General features: G+C 34.9%; 1 protein-coding gene across 2 annotated transcripts; it reads right to left on the bottom strand.

Moving 5' to 3' along the window:
- Window positions 1–1,581: 1,581 nt before the first annotated feature.
- LOC135160501 (protein abrupt-like) lies at window positions 1,582–24,890 on the bottom strand. Of its 2 annotated transcripts, XM_064117104.1 has the most exons (9): window positions 24,089–24,887; window positions 22,227–22,421; window positions 21,757–22,011; window positions 21,432–21,567; window positions 21,285–21,350; window positions 11,177–11,337; window positions 10,389–10,608; window positions 9,715–9,829; window positions 1,582–8,693 (listed from the first exon to the last, which is right to left on the bottom strand). In XM_064117104.1, the coding sequence occupies exons 1-9, from the start codon at window positions 24,275–24,277 to the stop codon at window positions 8,642–8,644; spliced, it is 1,389 nt and encodes a 462-aa protein (XP_063973174.1). In that variant the 5' UTR covers window positions 24,278–24,887; the 3' UTR covers window positions 1,582–8,641. The 2 variants fall into 2 exon arrangements, with proteins under 2 accessions (XP_063973174.1, XP_063973175.1); XM_064117105.1 differs by lacking the exons at window positions 1,582–8,693; window positions 9,715–9,829; window positions 10,389–10,608; window positions 11,177–11,337 and adding an exon at window positions 12,870–19,920 and having other exon boundaries at window positions 24,089–24,890.
- Window positions 24,891–25,468: the final 578 nt, after the last annotated feature.

Genomic DNA, 25,468 nt, shown 5'->3' with positions numbered 1-25,468 from the left:
TTCAGGGTAGAGATTTTGTTTCAGGTAGACGTTCTTGAGAAACTCTCACATTAGCGATGGAATAGCATATGTCAGGAAAATTTCCTTCGGTTTTTTAACTCGTATGGTAAACCCCGAGATGTTGATTATTGTTGTCAAAATATTTGCAGAACATATCGTACCCATAAGCCAAAAATTATTATATCTTTCTCACGGGCATCGAACGATTTTTTTCATCACGTGTTGATGGGTCAAAAAAGGATGGCGTAAGCACGCAAGCTATGATTGTTCTGGCCTAGAGAATTAATACCCATAAACAATCAAGTGAATTGATTCGCACCTCTCTATTCAGCTTTTTTGGGTGCGGTTTTGCGTGTGGAGAGGAAGATAAATATCAAACAAGGTAGTTTCATTGACTACACTATTACTCCCGATGAAATCATACGTGCTGGACGGAACTGTCGTACAACGAATCAATTATATCGCTCAAAGATAGACAGAATAAATAAATCAAGTAACATCATTAGCGAAGGGAGACTACAGCCACTGGATAATGTTCGGGGGAGATTACAGCCTTCGATGTAGAGTCAACGAGACCACTCTGCTGGGAAGTTGAGTTGTTCACTAAAGTTGAAGATAATAGTTTAAAAGACTATTAGTGTGGATAAAACAAACAATCGGATAGAAACCAGAGAAGGGTGTACGACCCATTTTCCTGATGTTCCTCACCTGAAGAACTTGGTCTTTTTAGTGTCTCCCAAGTTATAATGGCGTACTACTTTGATAAATTTTTCATCACCATAAAGCTACCCCTTATATTCTCGTGCACCTAGTTATTTCACCAAGTGAGTGATACTATTTCCGTAGTAAATAATTTAATGGAGCTAGTATATCACTATGCACTAAACAACAAGAATATTCCAAGTTGAGTGGATTTTGATTGTATCAAAAAATTCTAGAGCTTCACTACTTTTGCATTTTTTGTCTCGTGAGGGCGAAACCGCGAAGAGACATCAATGTTTTGATTAAATTTGTTTAGTAATTTTTTTGCCGTGAGGTAATTCTATTTTGTTGGAGTATTTTTAGTTTTTCATATAGTAGAGTGGGAAGGATTCCATTCGACCGGGGGCTGTGCTCCCCCAATGCCGCCCCGACCCTTTGCCGGGCTTTCATAGCAAAAAATAGATGTATCACTGGGATTATAGCAGTCGGTTTATGAGTTGAGTTAGTTTGCTGTACTTCTCACTACCCTCTACTTACCGTCCCTATAAAATCACATACTACCCCCTCCCCCCTCTCACACCTATCATTCATTTTTCCAAGAATTCAGTGCATTCACGAGTTTCAATTACCCATCCTTTATCTCACGGTTTCCTTCCGTCACAGTGAATATCATCACAGACTGAAAAGTTTTCCTTTGTCCGACGAATTCTGCTGTAGATGAAAAAATAAAAATGCGCGTGTATAAAAATAAATCTCCACCGGGTAAATAAAATATTACAGCACAGGCCGAATACTAATAATGACAGTGCAATTTCAATAACAGGAATATGAGTCATACAACAATTTTATTAGTCGAAAAAGGAAATGAACTTGAGTGAATTATTTATTTGTTATCATCCTTTATTTACATTCCTTTCTTATCACCCGATGATTTATTTCACAGGGAAGAATGAAGACGTCCAAGTGTTTTGACAGAGTGGAAATAAACAGTTGGAGAGAACAAAAAACAAACTTATTGTAAGTAAAACACATAATATTAATATACATTTATATGCGAGATATATTGTACGAGAAGGGGACGACTGTTTTCTATGATGAATCGAAGAATTTGCCGCAGTGTTTTTTATCTTGTGAAGGTTTAAAAATGTTAATAATTTCCAATGACACATTTTTCGGTTGTTTCTGGCAACGTCGACCCTTTTCTTGCACAAAACTACTCAATATCTGTATTGACTCTATAACTTCCGTCGATATAAAATCGGTACAATGCAACGATATACCAAGAGAATGGGGAAAGAATAAAAATAAATGTCGATAGTCTCTGTAAATCACTCCCTATCACAATCCCGAAGGAACAATTGAAATTATTCAATAACAATGATCAAATATAAATAATATTTGTTATTATCACGTCATTTGTTTTTTGTAATCGGTAACTATCACACTGCCATTTTATTATCACTGAATCAATCACATGTTTGGATTGAATTTATCTATAAATAACATGTTGTATTATTTTCGAATTTCTAAATTAATGAATGAAAATGGAAATCCGTCAGATATGTGGTAATTGATTTTACAGAGACCGAGAGGTAAAGGTGTGTGAAAATTAATGTTTGTTTCTTTCATCATGATAATTGGCTTGGAAAGAAATGATTTATCGTAATGATCGAAAGCTTAACAGGCTGATGGAATAACTCGTATTAACATACCAGTTGACAAATGGTATTTCAGACAAATGCGAGATATGTTATCACATTAGGTGTAAACAGCATTTACCAACGAGTGCGTTAAAGATTAATATATTCTTCTGATACATTCTTTCCCCTAAATCCCTTTTGACATTTGACGTTCCTTCTTCTAGTCAAGCTCAAGGAAAAGAACATTTCTCACTCGTTTATAGTTCTATTTTTTGTTTATTTCTTTACACTGTATTGTTCTCTATCAGCTCAACATTTTCTTAACCATCGTCGGAATTTTTCTAATGAGTTCTATGACTATTGTAAATACATATTTCGCTATACATATCCTATGGAGGAGGGTGGCAGGGGAATTAACGGTGATTTTCGTTATTATTTTTATAATGATCGCTGTGCATTTCAATCAATTTTAAGTAACAATTCAATCAACAGAATGTGGAACTGACCAGTATTTATTCATCATTACGTTTTATTGTTCTTTTGACAATAGGAAGGTCGGGTGAATTCAAATTTTATGACATTCCAGTTTTTTTAACTTCCATGGAGACAATTTGGAGGCACTGATAACTCTCAATGTCTTGCTTTAATTTTTTCCAACTAATCATAATGTCTCCAATTGTCTCATTGTACATTTTTTGCCATGCGATTTTTTTGGTTCAAAAGATGAGTTGGATTTTTGGTTTTTTGATCAAATATCGATTTCATGGGTCCCAATAATTGATTTAAAATTATTAATAAGTATACAGGTGGTTACTAGATGTTCAGTTTATGTAAGTTTGAAAACCGGTGCTCGAGATACTAATTCCGACAATCACCAGAACGAATTTATTCTTTTCCTCTCTTATTTCGTATTTAAACCTTATCACCTTCAATTCTAAATTACAATAACTGATAGTCAGTGATACTTTCCGTTGATTTTTTCGTGAACTAGAAAAAAGATATAAGATTGAATCGGTTTAGAAATTTGTAGAGCGTACACAAATATAACCTGCGGATAATTTTTCCGGTGTCCTCGGCAAAATGGATTTAATTTTCCTCCCGAAGAATAATATACTGCCGTACGAGGGTGTAAAAGTGTTTTATGATTCATGGGGGTTGTGGAGCACTTAACGAAGGCAAATGGTACCCGAGAAGGTACCAAGAAGGATGACCAAATTTAAAAGCGTGTGTAGTTAACAAAACCTCTCACCGATCTGTCAAAAGATACTATCGATTCCAATCGTGTAGCGATTTTTCAATTGTAATATTGCTGCCTTAGGGGATCTTTCTATTATAGCCAGACACTTTTCTATGTCTGTAGTAAATTCTTTTGGATATCTAGAGACTCTTCTTGTCCAGAGAAAAAAAATTTGCCATTTAAATGAATGTTAATTATTCCCATCTCCACTCGCGACTTTATTTCCCACGCTGACGAGATCTCTTTATCCGAACAATGTTATCAACATTACTGGTGCATGCATGAAGACCCATAAGACCTACCATTAACAATCCCTAAGTTCTTATAAACTTGGTCGCGTTCCCCTCCTTGAATTGACTTTATTGACTTAATTGAATCGATTTGATTGACTTCTTCCCTGTTCCTCTTCTGCCCTGACCAAAATTTTGTGTATTACACTTCCACCTCAAATACTGCAACTGCTACCATTTTGAGAATGTAAAAAGGGTTGTTGTGTAAAAAATATCAATTAATATCCAACAATTCCATTCTTTCCAAATCGTAACTTTATAACTTCCTCAGCGGTTGAAATTCCCGAATTACATTCACATCGGAAATGTAGAAAGAACAGCAATCGTTCCAGTTAATTAATATTGTTCCTTTTCGTTGAAACAGGTTCGTAAATAAAGCAACAAAAAAAATAATGAATCTCGAAAAACGCTGGTACCACTGACCACTAGTTACCATCCATTATTCTACCTAAAAAACGCTTACATATAACTGTATAGTCTACTGTTTGTAAGGCATGGAGTACGTTACTTATTTAGAGCGAACCATCACTCCTCAAAGAACCAAAAAAAAATATGGTGTATTTTAATTAGATTAATAAACGCCTTCACTCGTGTCACTTATCTCCAGTATCACTGTATGACCTCTACGTTTAATCGTACAACAATTCTCACACATTCTTCTTTTCATATTTCTTTTCCTATCATTCACCATGTTTTTGTTTCTCTTTAACTTCGTTGGTAAACTATTTTGGTATTGTATTTTGTTTTTTTTTCTAATACAAATTGTAAGTATCCTTATCGTTATGAAATTACCAGCTGTAAAGTCTCAAAGAGTTCAAAAAACATAGTTCATTGTACTTGTTTATTTAACTCTCTCTTAATGAATATTTTGATCTCTTTGAGGATCACAGGCCTGCTGTTTTTATTTATGCTAATTATTCACTACTCGTCATTCTAATTGTATAATATTTGCAAATGTTTAGGCGCGCGGTACTGTGGAGTCGAGTCTATCATACAAGACACGACTTAATTATCACAAATACCTCAGCTTGTAAAACAATAACAAACTTCCAATTTCTTCAGTATTGAAAAATTGGCTATTTACAAGTGTACTTCTTTCAATTGGCTTTGTCTAGGTCCCTACATAACAAATTACTGCCCCTCAACAGTCGAGGTGTTTCCAATTGTATTAATTTTAATTTCGTTATAAGTTGCAACAACGTGATTGACCAGTAGACTGGTACCGTATGATTGATTTACTAGCCGATAAAGGGTTTTTAAATGTGTTGAGGGAAGGGTGAGGGTCGCTTCGGGGGTGTAGATAAGTTCAATGCCGAGAGAGACAAGACATCACTTTTCTTTATGAATTTTTTCCCTTTTGAATTTAGTTTTTCAATAACAAAAGCCGAACCTCAATGCAAGTGGATACAAATTGCGATATCCCAGGCGGAAAAAAGTTAAATATAACGAGAGTCAATTCTTCTGTCAATAGATTGAATGTAAGCGCGAAGGTGAATGATTACTTTCACAATCGAGTTTTTTTCAAATCTAGGACGAATGCCAACAACGGGAAATCAAAATTTAAAATCGGAATACTGTCACTTCAATAAGGTATTGGTTTCGTAACCTTCCAATCATTAGAAATAATCAAATTCGAGTTGTATTCAGGACATTACGCTTCATGAATAAGGGTCCCACCGGTGAGGGATTGGAAAATTTATTCATAGCAGATCATCTCCACTTCCATTGGTATTCCCCTTCTAGAATTTCCACCGACAGATTCGTGGCCTTCAGCAAAGTTGGACCGAAAAATACTACTGTTCCGATAACTATTTTTAGTCTTCTGATCCTCATCTATCAAGCGACAGTATACAATGCCATAAATTTCATCTATATCAGTAATTATTTCCTTCCTTTGAATTTTGATAAATGAACCAGGCGCATTCGAGAGATAATACCGTATTATTCTGACAATTTCTCTGGATTGGATATGAGCCAATCACAACGCAATATTCAAATTCACTCCACTCTTTGGTTATAAAATTTTTTCAAAAATTGCACTCGACCTTGTGGAAATTGCACCTGGTAATTGCGTAGTAGCTCTTCGTTCATTTCTACTCAATTGAACATTTTGATAGGACGAACTTCCGCTGGACTCAATTGCGCTCTCGAATAATTTTCCATCGTTCCGTGAATTCCTCCACCCAACACCCCTCGGCCGTCAACATTAATCGGAAAATTTCCCTCAAGCCTCCCGGGGAACGAATGAATGTCTCAAATGCTGATGGAAACTTTTTAGCCTGTAGAACGCAACCTCGAACACCTCGATTTGTTTGCAACGAATCAACCGGGGAAGCTCCTGATAATTTTCAAGCTCTCGGGGCAACAGATAATTTTCGGTAATATCCCAAAGGAGAAAGAAAGCCCTCAAAATAATTCGAACATGTATTTTCACAACAATTTTTCCCCCGCGATTTCAACGGATGTCCTCCATTTGGTAAAATATGTCACGTAATTCTGAACATCGCCCTCTAATCGATTAAAATGAGAAGACCTGAAATAATTATTCCTACATTTTGGTCATGTGTGTTTAACCTCAGAAGCTTGATGTGATATTAAATCTCGTATATCATTATATGTGCAAATGATCCATCGGAGAGAGAAAAAAGTCAATAACATAAAATAAATATACCAAAACATAAATTTGATAATTCAAAATTAAAGTATGTGGGGACCTGGGTAAATAGTCCCAATGTCTCCCGCAGAAAAAAAGAAGTTGGTATTCGTTTTCAATTTATCTCGAATTTTTTTTATCGATTTATTTAGGCCATTTCAATTGACCCATTCTCCGTCGACACCTCGACTGTTTCAGCGACAGCCGAAAGAAAAAATGGTTCCTTTCCTACGTAAACGTTGTTTCTTTTAATTCCTTATGATATTATACCTCTCTATATCACCACAAAATCAACAAATAAATATTCTAGATATATTAAATATTATCCGACGTAATATAATATGATCTCCCAACAAATAATATACATATAAGGTTTTTTCTCATCTAAATATATTCATTTATAAGTAGCTTTTTTTTTCTTTTTCATTTTTCATTTTTTAAATAATTTCTTTCTATGGATTAATTTCATCAGTACTCAATATATCGTTGACTGCGAACAGAACTGCATTTTTTCCATAATCGTGTATACACAGGTGTAACTATGTATATATGTATGAGTTTTACTTTATTACGTCTGTTTCATTCAATAGTTTAAATAATTCTATAGCAAGTCTACCCTTGTATCCCGGATGGGTTGATACCCCGAGTGCTACGTCACCATCGTTATATTAATGTATACGTTTCTAATCACCTTTGTAAAGCATTCAATACCCTTCATCTTTTTTCCTCCTAATCTACATCTATATATCTCTTTACTACATTTTCCCTTAATTATTCATCTTCATTGTGTAGTCACTTCCTTATCCATCATATTTATTTTGCTCAAGAACCGGGGTTGGTCACTCACAGCCAATAACTAGAACTTAAATCGAACAAATTCAATCGGGTTTGGCCTTGTTTTATATCGAAGTTTCTCATTCCTTTGTCCTTTAATTATTTTCATCAGTGTTGACAGTTTTGTACTCTCACCAGTTGTATTTTTACCTGTCTCCGTTGTCAACACGATATATTACAACCTATTGCTCCTTAACTGATTCGCCCCTTATGCTTGAGGCTACTGATAAAATTATGTAGAAGCGATCCCTTCCCATTTTTACTTCACTGTAGTCCTTTCAGCTATTTTCTCATGTTCTTTCAGCCACTCACTTTCTATTTGGCCGTTTTAAATCGCTCAGGCTTGTCTATACTAGAGGAGTTGTTCACAGTCTCATCGCATGGGTTCATGCTTTACGATGTATCCGAGTTTGTCATATATATATTTTTTTTTGAATTTCCATACGACTACTTTCTGCAGCTTTGGGAAGAAAAATTGATGTTTTTGGTGGAATTGGAATGAACAAATTGGTTCAGGAAATTCTTCTTTTTAACGGTCCAATTTAGTGAAGCCTTGCTTGATAGTACTGAGTGAATAAAATAACTTACAACTTTTAATAAAGGATATTTATAATGTTTCGCTCGATATTCTAATTTCTGTCTCGTTGAACGTGAAAGACCTGAATTAACTTTTTATTGGGGTTTTGATGTAGTCCGATTATACAAAGTTTTTACCTCCAGAAACTCGGTTTTATTAGTTTACTTTTTTATGTGAACACTAGGTGCTTTTTTCTGCCGTTATAAAGCAGAAAGTAATAATTCTTTCGTTTCAGTCCACTGATTTTTTCTATTTTTAATCGTAGGACCGTTTTTGCTGCATCAACTGGCCCTTCAAATATCATAGTACGATCCAGCTTTTAGAAATTCTCAGTGGCCTCAATGCGATTAACCAATATTTGACTAAATAATTGATTTACTAGTTCGGGAAAGAATTTCATTGCGCTTTCGTTTGTTCATTCTCATTCAACTAACCAAGGTGTTGGAAAGTAATCGTTGATGTTTAAAAATCATTTGCCTAGTCAACTTTCAAGTAAGATTTTGTTGTGAAGGTTTTCAGTGTTGTTGTACGTACAACAAGCAGCTTCTCCGACTGGTAATGACCCCGACGATGATGATTATTGAAGTAATGATAATGGAACATCCCGGGAACTAAGCTCCTATGTCGAAACTGGTGGTGAGGGTGTGGGAGAACGCGACGTAGCATGAGGGTGGAAGGATACACCCTACATGCACCCAATGCCCCCTCTCACTTATCCTCAGTTTCGCCTCGAGGTGAAGAATCTGTGTCCTGTCTCTCGCTATAACAGAAAGCATTCCTTTTTTTCTCATCACTGTTATCGCTGAGAGTATGGGATACCGAATTTTTCGAGACCGGAGCCAGTAGATTGTTTTTTATTGTCTATGGTATCTTAATTGGATTTTGGAAAATTTTAAAATATTATTATGCGGAGTGCATACATAACCGGCTAGTTTTACTGGACCTTTTACTATTTTTTCTATTCTTCGTTTCTGGGTAATTTACTTGAAGCTTAAATACCCACTCCGGAGCAAGTTAAAAAGGCACTTATAAGTTGTAATATTCTGTTGAAGTCTGAACAAAAATCTCCGGATAAGGGGAACTTTTTCATTGTAAACTAGACAGGAGCACCGGACGGCGCATCTCATATGCGGAACATTGCCAGAGCATATGGCTTAGATCCTCTTCAGGATTTCCATAACTGCAAGCAGTAGATCTCACAATACCCACTCTTTTTAAAGACCCAGCAAGATTATAATGCCTGGCTTTGGCTCTGTTCACTCGTGAGATAGTTATCTGGGGGAATTTATGGAGCTGTGTAAACCATGGTTTTTTTTTCATAGCAAGGTGTGAAATGCTCACTCCCATGTAATACACTCACTCCTCGATTTTTTTCTATCGGTACATCCACCAAGAACTCTCCCTTAACTTTTTTTTATGAATTCCACCTCGACCCATTTCATGTACAATCCTCTTCCTTTCTCGGCGGATGTATGTCTTCTGTTTGTATATTTCTTCTTGCAAAGGGTAATCTAATGAGAAGTCTTAAATTTTCAGATCCGATCGAGGGAGAGCGGGACTTGGCATTTGATTTGGCATTTGATCTGAGTGTCCAGAGTAATAAATTGCGGCCCACAAGTATTTAATAAAAGCTGTGAGGACCACGTTAATCACCGCAAAGTTTCCTAACGAGGAGGGGACAAGGCAGTGTAGGTAAGTACAACTTGCATTGGCCATTCTCCCTGGTTGCCACATAATCAATGTGGAAAATTGTCGGCAATAAAAAATGAGATTAGACTCACCAGATGTACCGGATGGATTTCATTTTGAGAGCAGTTGAATTCTCTTTACACTTGTATGCTAGGACTTGCTTCACACTACTGACATCCACGGATGGAAATCTCGACGTTACATAGGCTGAAAAATAAACAATGATACTTTCATTACAATGCAAAAACTATTAACGCGAATTGGTCTAATTATGAAGTTCTCTCTCCGTAGTCTCATTAAAGATTACTTTGAATGTTACTCTCAGTATTACTAGTACATCATGCAGTTAGTAGTAGCCTACATTCATGTAAATTATAATAGTCAACATTATTCGTTCTAAACGTTCTCGCGTGCGTCTCCGTAATTGTTCACAATATTATCGTCAACGCGGCCAGTTATTATATAAGCATTGTCAAACATGCAAGTCCAATTACAGTCCCCTGTTACACCCGACTATTCAATTGCCATATTTTACACTGCTGTAAATGCATTCAACAGATTCGATATATTTTTTGTATTCTAGAGTCACTCAATCTGAATTCAGAAACATGAAAAGGCGAATAAAGTAGAATAATTCCAAGTGTCAAAGCCAGAAGTTTGCAATTTTTCAAATGTCACAGTATCACGGTTTTCATTCACTTCACTTGGCAACTCACGAGTGCGATAATTGAATGCGATAGGCAAATATTAGTCAGAAGAAACGTACATATTATGGCTTGAACTTTAGCGCGATCAAGCGCAGGTTTGACAGGTCTCTCTGTTGCTGTACCAGCTCGACTCCATCGTTGGCCTGTGACGGAACAGGTAGCTAATTCCGTTGGACTAAAAAGTATCGCCGCAAGACCCCTCGTTAATTTTCTGTAATCACTCCACTTCACCGCCCTCAATTGCTCCTCACATACAGCTATACCTTCGCCCAAATGCACCTGTAAATATGTTTGAAAGTATATCGCAAGTTAATGATTAATTATCCACTCTGACGTTGTAGTTTTGCGCTTAATTTGTTCAATGGTGAATAGTATTACGATAAGGCGCTTGTATGAACCTTCTGGCGGCAGGTAATTACAGCCATTCATTGTAATTAAACGGCGCTAAGTGTCATCCAGCCTTTATTGGATATTTTTCATTCAAACAAAATATCGTCCAATCTGGCAGACGACAAAAAATGTTAAATTGTAAAATGGAAACACTCGAGACTAACTCCCATCTGACACCGGTGAGGAAGGCGAGACTGTGAGGAAGATGAGGAGGCGTTGGGGGCGGGTGGGAGGGTGTTTCATCATATGCGGTCACTTTCGTTCGTATCTCACCGTGTTTTGATGGTTTTCCTGCGTTATGAAAGAGGAATCCCTGTTCCATATTAGTCGGTAAAAGAAAAACTACTGAAGCATGAATCACCGCTCCCGGGCTTAATAACAAAATATTATACTGCGACGTGCGTTTACTGCACGACGTGATGCACGACCTATAGTTGAAATGAGCTTAATATCTTACCACCCCATCGCTTGACGATTCCTCGAATCCACGGAATGCGGGCAGTGTGGGTGGTGTTGTACTCATGTCTAGAGGACCAAGCGGTAGCCACTCATTTCTGGATGGTGATGACCTACCTCTTGGAGTGCCAAGTCGTGGCCTGCCACGACGAGCTTTTCTACCTGATAACAGAAAATATAAAAATCAGAAACCGGTCGTTCACTTCGCTCAACTCCTGAGATATGTTGACCCAGTAGGGATAGATTGAAGTAGGAATGACCCACTGCTGTCTGAACCAATATCCTCCTGACCATTTCGTTTTTTTCTCTTTGTTACAAAAAAGAAAAATATACGTTCACTAGTGCCACCGACGACAGTTACCGCGCGGTTTAAAAATTACAACGCTTTTTTTTACAAACTCACATTTCTTTTCTTGATGCACCTGTTTTATTGAAGGAAAAGGGGAATGCAAATAGTATATATGTGTAATGTAAACAAACATGAAAGCTTGGTTTAAAAAAGTAGCGGCCATGCAGTTAGGTTGGCATTGATCCGGCTTTGGTTCAAAATACTTCAGCTAATACTTCAATTTATTGGAAATCATGACATTTATGATTCGATGGCAATACTTTACACCTTCGATCTCTAGATTCTCTCTCTCTCTCTGGCCATTTAGTCTCGGTACCGATAGACCAAACTGCTACTATCGATTATCTATTGGAACCTTGATCTGATGAGATCTAAATGTGATCTCAGGGTCAAATTTAGTGGATTTATGGGCTATGTGCACGAAGAGTAGTGAATATTAAGAATAATGAAGACGGAATCAGAATCGCCGAACATCATGACAACCATATGCTGGGGCCCATTGCCAAACATTGGAGATCGCGGAAAGAATAAATTTCCACTAGAAAACTGGAGGAAAAAAAGCTGAATCTATAAGGACACACCATCATCTTTTGCTGACGTGCCACTCAACAGGCAGATTGAGTCAGGGAAAAATAGCTGGGGAAGACAGACTGGATTTTTATCCAAAGATTGTGCATGAGAAGGGGACCTATGACGGGACAAAGTAAGTTCGAAATCACGGGATTCAACAACAAGATCCGAAAGAAACTCATTGCCAAACAACTCGCACAGATTTTGATGTGGTCTAGGCAGTGATAAATCGTGATGGCTCCGCTGAAAATCATTAAGGAAGACTGGAGAGCAGCCCACCCCGAAAATCCATTTGTTTCCAACTAATAACTGTCATCAAATAATAGAAGGAGAGGTACATTACAAATGTTGGAATTTCAACGAAACAGAGACAAGGATTTTATTCCTAACTCATCCTAGAATATAGTAGATAAGTCTAGTTATAATAAACAATAGAGCACTAGATAAAATTACGAAATATTGGGAAACATTTTTTTACGTCCCCCATTTGTAATTTCCAAAGGAATCATTGTCAATATTGGAGAAGTGATTTGACTCACTTGATATGTCCCTTACATACGCTGCTCCTAGAATATTACACCATAGCCTACTCCCCAATTTCCACAAAGACTAATGAGATAATTACGTTACTCTACTTACGGCACTAGATACAACTATTAATGAAGGCATATGAATAAGTTGAGGGGCATAGAAACTTTGGTGACCTGTTCTTAATTGAGAGAACAATGAAAGAAAGATTTTTTTATATCCTATCGTGATCAAGAATAATAAGACATTGTATTTTTTAGCGGACAAAAAGGTGTTGGTTTATTATTTGTAGAATGTTAGCATTTTATATTAAACAAAGGAATTAACATAATACCAGCATTGTTATTGCGGTTTGACAATTGAATTGATTTTTACTACGGCATGAATTTGTTTTTCTGAGGTTTTAATTTTGTTTCACAAGTTGCTTTTCAAAACGTTTTTTTTTACATGAAATGATGCACTCATGATTTTATCATTCGCTTCTCTCTTGTGAATGCTAATGGAATTCAAAGCGATAGTGTAATATTTTCAATAATACCAAAATAAAAATGACGATGCAATGATAGTTAATAGAATAATAATACGACAATTAATCACACACATTTGATTATGACAGATCTACATTGCGTTTAATAAAATATAGAATATTGTATGAAGTTTCCGTCATTTCTGTTATATTTGCCTTGTCTTTTTTGATGAGTGGAGTTAACAATTTTCCTTATTTTTTTGTCAATATTTACATCACCGTAGAATTGAATTTTTCATTTTCATTTTATGATCATTTTTAATGATCTGTCGTGATTATCTGCCTTCTGTTGATTTTTATATAACTCAGTGCTAACGGAAGTGACGGGATGATTCCCAATTTATGGGATGCTTGTAGGTATATGATCGTTCGACTAGGAAATGATACATAACTATACGTTATAGAAAGGCAAGGAACAATTAATACAAATTGACGGTTACAATTATATCGATTGGGAATAATCATTGTTTTCTTTACTATAGCCATCTATGAACCCAATTTTTGTGATTATTGTGAGACTTGTAAAATACATTATATACTGATAATTATCATTTTTTTGTTTAATAATGCTTGAATTTTTCATTTCAAATTGAATTGGAATTTTTAGAATGAGAATTCTTATAAAGAAAGAGGTGCAACTGAAAATTGTATTGCACTGTGTGTTTTTCAATCTGATTTTTTCCTCATTTTTCGGATATTTTTGAATTTTTTTTTGATGTGTAGCTCATTCTGTTCAGATAATTCGACATTAAACCGAAAAAAATACATTTTCCGGTGCGACCGAAAATATCACAATTATTAATTCAAACCTCTTTATTATTTTTAAAATTTATTTCCCGCTAACAAACGAATCATTTTTTGTCCGTCTACTCTAAGCGAGTATCTTTTTTACCTTAAGGTTCTTCTTAACTCTTTTTGCAAACTAAATTAAAAAATCTACGCAGTCTTCTCACATGTTTTCTAGTTCCGAATAATCACATGATTTTTTTTTCACTCCTGTTCACTTTTTAAAAATTTCATTTCTGAACGTTCTGGTTCAACTTGTCAGATTATCTGGTCAGAAATACCACCCAGCTCCAAACATTTTGTTTATCGGTTTCACGTTCGTTATTTTTTTTTCTTTATTCTTTTTCTTTTTATACCAATGAAAATACATATAAACGTGAACCTCTTTCGTATCCTTAAAATTCAGTCATTCAAAATTTCTTGCTTACATTACTAATTAGTACGATTACAAACAAATCGGGATTAATAGGACAAAGAGCTATTAATCTTTTTCCAAATCCCAATTTGTCACTTAAACATTAATTGCTTCGGTATGCCGTCTTTGAATAAATATTTGATGATTTTTTTTCTCATGTACGTTTTTTGCGATTTACATTCCAGTACATATAGCGTGACTAATTCAAAGCAAAAAGAGATTTTATGAGCTTAGTTACCCACAATTTTTTTACCCTAAATTAGTTCGTGGGTCTTAATTTTTACTCAGTTTCCACCCGTCTTTTGTCCAAACTTCTATTTACATTTTTAATGGTAATTTAGTGTCTCTTTTATCATTCCAAAATTTGTGAATTTTTCATTTTATGAATTTTTCGATTCGTCATTACTTCGGCTCCATACTTCCTAAGTAACTAGTCACTATTGAAACAATTACCTTCGGAAAAATCTTCAAATAATATATCAAGCAGAGTTAAAGTAACAAATCATTAAAATCTATCCATTTTGTGAGAAAAAAATTAATTCTAAACTTATGAATTAGTTTATCAGTTAATCTTATCCGGACTGCACATATTCTCCAGAGAATACTGATTATGAGAATATCGGAATAAATCCCAACATTCCCATTTTTATTTCGTTACAAAAAAAGCTCAAAATGACTAGAAGAAAATTAATGAATTATCTATTCATTTTTGAATTAAAATTAAATATGTTACGCTCGTCCGAATAAGCTTTTACAGTTTTCGATTACATATAGTTCAATCGTATTATGCAAAAAGGTTTTTTTTTATCATTTTTGTTTTTTTTTATTGTTGTTGTTAGGATTAAATTTTTGTTTGTCACTAACTTATTCCCTACATAGTTACGGATATTCCTTTCTGATAATGATAACTAGCGTGCGAATACAAGAATAACGTCTTCTAAAATGCCGATACGAATGCAAAATTTACATATATACAAAAGAAAAATTGGAGAAATACAGTTTACAATTGTTTTTCAAGATTTTTATGATTATTCGTATAATTTTTCATTTATTTTCATCGAGAGTGTAAAGTCGGCTTAATTTTTTTACTGCATTCGGAAAAAATGAAAATAGCAGTCTTAATCTCGTAAATGAATTTCCGAATGATAAGGAACACAAAATTTGGACTGCAATAAAATTAACATTTCAAAAAAAAATATCGTCAAAAACTATCTATCATGCTGCGCGTGATTTGCTGAATATGTTATTCATATCAGGTTTTTTTTTTCTTTTCATCTTCCTGATGATTCATTTTTTTGTTCCATGAGCATTGAATTTTGCTTGTTTTTCATCGTGAAGAAATTTTTGAGTCGTTGTGTCTTGTTCAAGATTTTTCCATTAGTTTTTTTTTCCATGTGGAATTGTAGAAAATCATCGCAACAAAAATTAAAAAATCCTGCTTCTTTATGCTTTAATCGTGGATCTTATTGAGACTTTCTATTATTTTTTTGCTTGTTGTGTACGTTAATGCCCAGCGAAGTAGTCCATTCTGTCATAATGATGAAAAATGATTAATTAACAACTATTTTATGCGAGGAGAATCCTGTAACGTATTACTTCAGATAATATGTTATTGTTCCAGTGTTGTATCATTATTCTCTGTTCCAAAGTAAAAGACAATCTCGGACAATGAATCGAATGGTTTAACACGTATTTCATCAGTTTGTTTGTTTTCCCTTTTAAAAATTAAAGGCTTTATTGTTCAGCTGATAAACTCTGTCTTACAATTAATTTAATTATAGATTTTTTTGTTTATTATTAAATATCTGTAAATAATCGATGCATCTCTGTGGTATGAAAAAATAGATTGTGATCATACATTATTTTTCAAGTGGATTGCACGATAATTATAATTTCGTATTTTTTATCACTGTAATTCTTCAAACGATACTTCATGATTAGATAGATTTCACAGATCCGTATAATCATGTGGTTCTAGAAGATTCTATAATTGAAGAACCTGGAGAAAAATTACGAGTGAGGAAAAAATAATTTTTCCCATTATTGAATTATCGTACAGACACTCTTGCGCTTATCACGGCCATCGACTTTATCATCTATCAATTATTTCATTTTATTAATTGGCTTTAAAAAAATTAAGTTGTCGTATAGGCCATTTCAGTCATTGATTCGCTGTTAACTATTATTGGATATTTGTAAATTCATTTTCAGGTTAATTATTCAATTACTATTGCTTTATATGCTTGGGTACGATTCATAAACGTCCGAGATTACCGGAATTGCAATGAAACACTGCTTGGCAAATGTATAACAATATTTATAATATGATATGCAACATTTATTATCTAATTCCCTTAGATCGGTACTAAAATGTTTGCTGGGCATTTCCCTAATTAACGAACAAAATTGTGTTATGATTCACTGATACAATTCGATAGTGCATTTTAGTTTATTCATTCTTTTTTATTCTTCTGCGGTAGAAAACAATAATTCTTAATTACGTAAGTAACAGGTAATAAAAAATTGGTTAACGGTTTCATCTTCTGTTTTTCTAAACAACTCTGCAGTTGTTGCAAAGTATTTTGAACGGTTTTCTGGTACTATTGTTAAGTTATTATTCTTCCTGCATTTATTCTTCACATTTTCACAGTATTTTTTTTTCTTCACTTTTTATGTAAATATATTATCAATAGTTTATATTTGTCATCTGCATTTTGTTTAAAGTTTGATTGTATGTGAGGTAAGGGAGCCGTGGTAGTCCGAATTATGAACTATTTTGAGTATTACGGAAATTAAAAATTTAAGTACAAAAATGGTGAAGAGAAATGTTCATTTTGTCGTTCTTTTTCTTTACGTTTCCAACTGTAATTCTCAAAATAATTCGTATTGTGGAACTATTGTCATCTGTAAAATATAATATAAAACATCCTGAGTTGTACTGTGGTGGTACTATGGTTATGGAATTATTGTGGTGAAATTCAATGCTGACTGTTGCGATCGATGTTGATTAATGATTAATTGTATTGAGTTATAACATGTAGCTATGAGTTTTAAAAATAGAATTTCCATTTCTGTTCTATTCTGTTCTATTTCACTGTTCGGAATAAGGAATGAAATTCATTATAGAATCTGCAACCAACGAAAAAAAATTAATATCATTATGAATAATATAATGAACATGATGAAATATTGACAACAGTCAGCACTAATTTTCATCCATTGTCTCTAATATACGGATTATTTTCATCTATATTTTATTTCATTCTTTTAATTAAATCTGCATTGTTTTTCAATCACTGTTTTAATAATAAATATCATTACTCTGTTGAGCTTGTATTTCGATTGGCTGTATATTGCGATATTGGTGTGCATTGACGGTGAAAAATATAGTTTTTTTTTCATCACTGGTATTATTAGTTCTATTTCATCATTTGTGATTTTTGCATTTTTTTAATTCTCATTTTGTTTGTTGTTTTATGGATTTTCATTTCCCATCGCACATCGCGCTGCAATAAATTCATTAAAGTAAATATAATTCTCTGTAAGAATATAATATTGTTGTAAATATCTGTAGTCTGTGTAACACTGTATAGCAATCAAATGAAACAACAAGTTTTTCTTCATTTTTTCCATTATTTCTTTTTTTTCCTCGGCTATTATTTTCCTCCTGTTCATCTGGCTTACGGAAATATTAATCAGTACGTGGTGGGATGGCTGCTCCACCTACGGCATTAATTAGTCGTTCTCTCCTTTTTATTTTATTTCATTTTTTGCAATTTTTCGCATTTATCTCGTCACCTTAATTGACGATTCATTACACACGAGCACACGCACCTGTTATTTATATATTTTAATCTCTCGAAACATTTGTTATTTACACCTAACTTTAGTGGAACGTGTGGATACATTCTTCCGCCCATTTGGGGGCGCTACGGCAATTTTTTCAATTTGCAACTATTTTTTTTTCAGCTCACAGAGCGTTAAATTTCGAATGTGTCGCGTCTCGTGTTTTCTCATCGGTTCCCGACCGCATTATTTCCTTATTTCTTAATACACAATTATCAGCCTTATCACTTTAAAAAGACTATACAATAAAAAAAGTCATCGACTAAAAGTACCAATACGTTCCCTACTGAATCACAAGTTTGTTACTTAAAAAAAATAACTCAAGGATAATGAAATCTAATTTTTTTTATCACAAATCATATTCTAGGCAATTTGTATCGAAAAATAATGGAATTTCATCCACATACTGAGTGGAAATGCAGTTGAAGTTGATAAGTATTTTAACGCATGGCGAAAGGATTATCTTTCGAAAATTGTAAAGGATTTGTTAATGAATGAATTGATGTATGGAAGCATGAAAGAATTACTTTCACTTGTTTTTGTTAAGCACATTTACCAAATTTGGAAAAATTAAAGTTACCAATTCTGGGAATGAAACGTACGGCCAGAGATTTGATTCTGTAGTGGTAGGAGCAAAGCCAAATGATCGTCGAATATCTGCATATATTAACTTCTTGGATATAATTTTGCCGAAACATTGTAGGATCAAATGTAAAAAACCCAAACTAAATTTGCAATGCAAATTACTTTAAAAAGAGTAATCCGATCTGTTGAAATGCCTAAAATTATTTCCCCTGAAAATAGTTTTAAAATAGTCTGTCAATTTATTTCATACTCTCTCCTATTATTCATCTCCCCACAAATGTGATTCAATATTCAACAACTTATGGAGCTCCAGTTTGAGATTCTCCGCCGCGGGATAAAATCAATACTCCGACAATTTTGTATCAGCGTTGCAATACAGTTCACATTTAAACTAAACCCCTCGTTTTGGGTACACTTGTTAAAAAAAAAAGCGAATCGCAATATTTGAAAATTGATAAATTCATTGTGGATGAACTCATTTTATCCCAAGATAATGGTATAACTACGCAGAAATCTGATCAATAAACTTTTACCACTGGTCATGGATTTACAATTAAAGATAAAATAACCAGGGGGGTTTTCTACATGTTCATTCATTAACATTCCATCACTTTTTCCAACCCGAAAATTAGAAAGAGGCATTAAACTGAACAATATTTCCAAAATTCTTGGACTCATTGATCTGAATGACCTCCACAGGATAAGCACTATCCCCAATTTGTGCATGGTAAGCTCTTAATTTTCCCTCACCACCGCCATTACTATCATCATTACAGTTTTGCTGTTGTGAGCCAGGCGATGCTGCATTCTGCATTGAATCATTACTCTGCTGTGTATCAACACCATTTTGTACCTGTTGATGATGCTGTGCCGTTGATTGTCCCTGTACTTGTACTTTGAGCTGATGCTGATATATTTCCTCTTGCAATTGTCGATCCGATGGATTAACATCGTGGAAACTGACGAGATGACGCTTTAAGTACAGCTTCGTCTTGAATGACTTGCTACATATAGGGCATGTGACACTCTGAGGATTGTGGATGAGGCGCATGTGCTGCCGTAGATTTGACAAGTTACTGTACATGCGGTTGCACACAAGACAGGGACGTGGGTCCAGCGAGTGCAGTTTACGCAGGTCAGCTGCAACACACCACACATACTTGCTCTAACCGGACACCAAGTAATTTTCTTTTTTTTTCCTTTCTATTTATTTTCATATTTTTAATAGCCAGCCCACAGCAACGAAAACGGTTAGCAAAGAACTTTAACACAGCAAGAGTTTAATTTCTGATTTTATTTTTTTAGTCACCAAATTTTGAAATTTTAGGAATTCATGATTTTATTTTTGATTTGTTTTTTATTCATTAGTAGGATCAATCCACCACAGGACAGCAACAACCAGCGAGACAAGATCAATTATATCAGCAGTAAATCACCCATTTATTTTTTTGCTGCCTGGACGGTACAATTGTTTAAGATTGATTTGATTAATTTTGAATATTTGATAAAACAATATCATTTTATTTTATAACAATGAGAATAGTAGAATTTTATTGCTTATTTCAATTGATTTTTTTGAAAAAAAAATTTCATTCCTATTTTCACATATCTAGAGATTTGCGAAAGATGTAGAAATAAAAAGTCTAATTGATTTTCTTCATAAACAACAAAAAAGGTTACTGGAACAAAGGATTGAATTTATGAAGTAAGTTCCATAAACTTCAAGAAAAAATTATATACAGACAACAAAAAAAATCACCAATAAGGGTAAATGTTTGTATTATTAGTAAAACGAATAATAAAGCGAATGAGGTAAGAGTTTAATGACAAATGTGTGCCAAAAAAAACATGATGACAACATGAATGGATGAAGAAAGTATAGTCTAAACAATGATAAGCATCAATTAATATTTTCCATTTCAATTTTGAAGCATTTCGCTTTCGTTGTTCATAAAATTAATTTGAGATATATTCTATGTACACGTAAGGGCAGCATTGGTTAATTTCACAACTGAGCTTCTCGTGGAGAAAAAAAAATATTTTCAAAACGTTCATACAAACGCAGCTGACGTAGCTGCAAAAAACTGCACTCATTGGACTAAAGAATGTCTTTTTCATAATAAAAAAAAAGAAAATGGAGAAATGGATTAAAGTGTTGTATCTATTGGCTTTTTTTAGGGTCTTGTAGGACCTTCGTATGTCAAAAAGATAATCCTACCGCCTACCAAGCCCTACCGAGCTACACACGAGCTTACCATTTCAAACCGTAATTTCATCAGTATTCTTGATCATTTAATTCTTTCACACACCTATCTCTCACACACCTTGTATTTTCTTGCACAAAAAAAAATCTTTCTTTCATTTTACTCATTTTTTTTTATTATCATCAATTTTATTATATTCTTTTTTTTCATTGGGCAAAATTGTGATGTAATGGCTAGGTTGTTGCTGTTTGTAATGGTGCTCGCACTACCAATAATTGAACAATGGTGGCTGTTACTTACCTTGCTCCTGATTTGATTCACCGGTACTGTGTGATGGGCCTGGTAGTGCTCCCTCAATTCCACTGCCTGAAAAGTTATGTTAGGATGTAGTTGAGGGTTTTATAGATAAGGGGTCGTGAATATTCAATCTTTTGGGGGATTTATTACTTTGATAGGACGATGGGTACGATGGTAACACCTCCATTCCACCGTCTAAGCTTAGAAAGCCCCCGGGGATTGCATTAACTTCCTGTTTCGGTGAGAAATCTTCATCGCTCCCATATTCTGGCAATTCCACTTTAGGCTGGAATAAAAGCAAAGAGCATTAATTTATAATTTAACAACAGCTTAAAAATTGAAGAGTTAGGATTCAGTTATAAAATAGGAAAAATAATTGTTGATAGTTTATTTATGAAAATAAGTATCTAGAGTCAAGTAATTTAATTGTGAATTAATTTTATATGTTTATTTTTTTTTGTTTCAGAGATAGTACCTCAACTATATCGAGATCTTTGAAGCAGTCGAGCTGTACTTGTGGCTCGATGAGAGGACGAGTGCGTGGTGTGTTGGTAGCACATGGCGTTACTGCTGGCACTGGACTAGAATTTTTGGGTGAATCACTTTTTTTACACAGCCTTTTCAGAGGTGGTGGACTCGAGGCCGGTGGGGATTTACTGCGCTCATCGTCGAACGTTGGCGAGATCAGGCCGTGCTTGTTCAAGGCATGTATGTTGTTGCTTTTCGAGTGCTTGTGAAAATCAATGTTTAAACATTAATGAACAATCAGTTGTCTGGGACACATTATTAGAATTATTAAAAGCTTTCAAAGAATTCTAGTGACGGTAAAAATTTCAGTCAGGAGTGATGGAATAATTGAAAAATCATCAAGAAATCCGGTGGGCTTTCATGATAGTAAAAATTTTCGATATAATAATTAAATGGATTCTATTCAGATTCGGGTACCTTTTCATTGCTGTGCTGGTTGTTCTGAGAATCCGTCAAGCCTCGGATTTGCAGAGATTCCGCCGTTCGTAAAAAAGTGGGTAACTCAGCCTGCGATATATTCACCTCGCCAGCGTACATGAACTCCAGGAGCGATTGAAGATGTTCAAATTCAACATCTCGCATGAATATTATTGGATGTTTACATGGATTCGTCTGTAAAAGGAACGTCACAGTGAATGTAAAGTCAACCAGATAAGAACGAACATCTAAAAGCAATATTAAAGGAGACAGCGCAGAAGACACATCCAGGGGGGTAAGTACAATCTCTTTAAATATACCATTATTGTCGATACGATGCTTACGGTGCGAATAAGAGGCAATAATTTCCGTCAATGCCTCGTCATTTGACCGTCAGATTTATATGACGAGTCATGTGACACATTCGCGACTCTACCTACGACAGAGCTTCCCACTCCAATGCCTCTAAGGAATCCCCATTTAGTGTTATAAGAACGGGAATAAAAATCGAAAAACTGTCCATAGTAACCCTATGTAAATCGTCCATGAGCATTTCAGGGGTAACTGTAGCATTATTTGAATTAATAATGAAGAAGAGACGTGCATAGCAACGGATTGATATTCACGTTCTTGTAATTGACATTAGGAGGAGTGTGGACGCGAAGTGTACGTGAGGCAACGCTTCGCGAACTGACTGACAAAAATTGATTTTGGTCGCCAGATTGATTGATTCGTTTCGTCATCTAAGGGCCTGAAATAATTAAGATAATCGTAAATTGCGGATCCAGACAGTACGCCTGTCAAGTATTATCTTTTACTCAGTTCCACTATCCACTCCACTTTCTCATGAAATGTGACAAAAAATCTAATATTTATAGGTGTTGCAATGTTTTTATTTTTATTGGAAAAAATGAAAACATTCAGTCGGAATATACCGTGACGAGAAGCCTTGGTGTTAGAATCAGAACTCCTGAGAGGAATTTTAACGTAAAAAAATAGATCCGAACTAGTTTATAGACTCAATTAAATGTCCTAATAGACTGGATGGTCTGGGCTTAATCTGGAAAATAATTGCGTTTGCAATTTGGCATAAGTTCAGCGGGGAACATAATACCTATCAAATACATTGCGGAAATTATTCAATTGACGAGTAACAAAACAAAACTCCTCGAATGCCATAAGCAATGAACATGAGATTGAAAAACCGCCGGTTCATCTGTTCCAATCACTTTCAAGTTCCTCAGCGATCGGAAGATCGAAAAAAAATTTTGAACGAAAAAAACGTCCAAGTAGAAAAAAACTCATGATATAATGATGGAGGTTATTACTCGAACGTAAACTGGATTTATCTATAAAAAGAGCACTCAGTAGCCTAACCGTACACTGTTGCTTCTTACATAATCACATGGGTTATGGTGACACTTGAACAACTCCTGCTCTCCCTCTTTGGCAAAACATTAAAATCCCAAATGAAAGCGTAAGAACCATAAAAATCAATAACACTTGTCAGCCCTAGGTGTCTAAATAAAATTAAAAAATCAAGCCTACAACTCTGGAGACCTGGAGAATACCTATGATATCATTAGCCTCGATAAATGAACGTTTATCAACAGAGAGACATTGTAGATGAAAAAAAGAGCTATTTCGAGTGAACGAAATTCTGGAGGTCAGAATGGAAGTGAGAACTACCTGCCAGTGGTTGTATTTGGCGAATATAGATAGGTGAAGCAGATGATGACCATGGGGGTATAGAACTGATGGGGTGGGATTTCATGCACACTAGAATTCGCCAAATCACGCAGTAACACGAAAATAATTAAAATTATGACGTGTAATAATAGCGAAAAAACATGTTTTCTAACCTTGAACAGCTCCTTGAAGTACGGACTGCAGGCTGATAGTACGACCTTGTGTGCCTGGAGTCTCCTGCCATCACAGGCAAATGTAACATCGACAAAATCCTCATCATCCCGTAATGCTTCAAACTGGCTTGTGATATTAGCCTGAAAGTTGTTCCAACGCAAGCAGAATTGCTGCTGACTATCCGTCATTTCCTTCACTTTATTAACCAAAAATCACCCATAAAATTCTTCGTTTATTTAGTTGTTACGGAGTTGAAAAAATTTTATTCGATGATGAATTAACGCCACCGGCCCAACCACCACTACCGCCCCCCCTTCTGCACTTGCCACACTCTTTATCGATTTTATTTTTGTCCGAAATTTTTTGGGAGGTTTAAGTTTTTTTGCTCGCAATTTTACAAGTTCGCGATTTTTATTTAATTCGATCTAAAGTGTTTCCCGCACTTGTCCTCACGAGGAATTGATGAAAATTCAGTATAAATTTTCCGATCTAATTTTTGCAATCGACGATTTTTTTTTCTCATTTGATTTTTTACGGAGGAGACACTCGGGTTTTAACCTGCGAGCACAGCATTTATTAGATGAGTTTTATGTTGCATTCTTTTTCCGCCCTGGCGTTTCTTCGTTTATAGATTTATGACTTATTTTTAGTCTGTTTATAGTTTTGGATACTACAGAGTTAGTGTTATTTAATTTATAGTGTAACACTTAAACTTAAACTTATCATTCTGCATTACTGTAAAAATGTAAAATGTAAAAAGTGAATCGATGACTGAAGAGGAAACGTACGATATAAATAATGACAATCGATAGTCGGTGCTAGTAACATTACAAATTAAAATATCACTAGATTTGGCCCCCATGGGTTTTGCATTTTTGTTTTTCTCTCTCTCAGTCTTTCTCGTTTTCGCTTTTGCACAAGAGACATCAAGTTTTCTCACTTGGTGTAATTTCCGGTCAATAGGCCTGAAAATCCCCAGGTGATGAAATCATGGCGATGAAAAAAGTGCATAGTCGGTCAAAAATATGTAACATTTTGACACGTAAATTTGCGAAAATGCAAAAAGCGAATAACTCCCTCTGTTGGCCGTTCCAGAAATAAGAGTGAACATCAGTCATATCCCCCTCGTTCTTTCTCGAGTATTCTAACAGATTGATTAGATTCTAAATTCTGCAAAACAGGTGCCTCATTAAAAAAATAATTGCTTCCAACGAGAAGCAATAATATTAATCTGTTTTACCAAGCGAGTGTACAGTGCTGCCACCATCACGACGAATGCTCCTCGCCCCTCTATAACTCTCCACGATCTATGGATGGAACAGCAATTACGTGTGTGACAGAGACAGCTTCAGTATTTCTGATTGGACTTCAACAGAAAA

This window comes from Diachasmimorpha longicaudata, chromosome 3 (genome assembly GCF_034640455.1).
Source record: "Diachasmimorpha longicaudata isolate KC_UGA_2023 chromosome 3, iyDiaLong2, whole genome shotgun sequence".
Classification (NCBI taxonomy): domain Eukaryota; kingdom Metazoa; phylum Arthropoda; class Insecta; order Hymenoptera; family Braconidae; genus Diachasmimorpha; species Diachasmimorpha longicaudata.
Note: the sequence above shows the minus strand (reverse complement) of the source record. Positions and strands in the feature narration are given on the sequence as shown.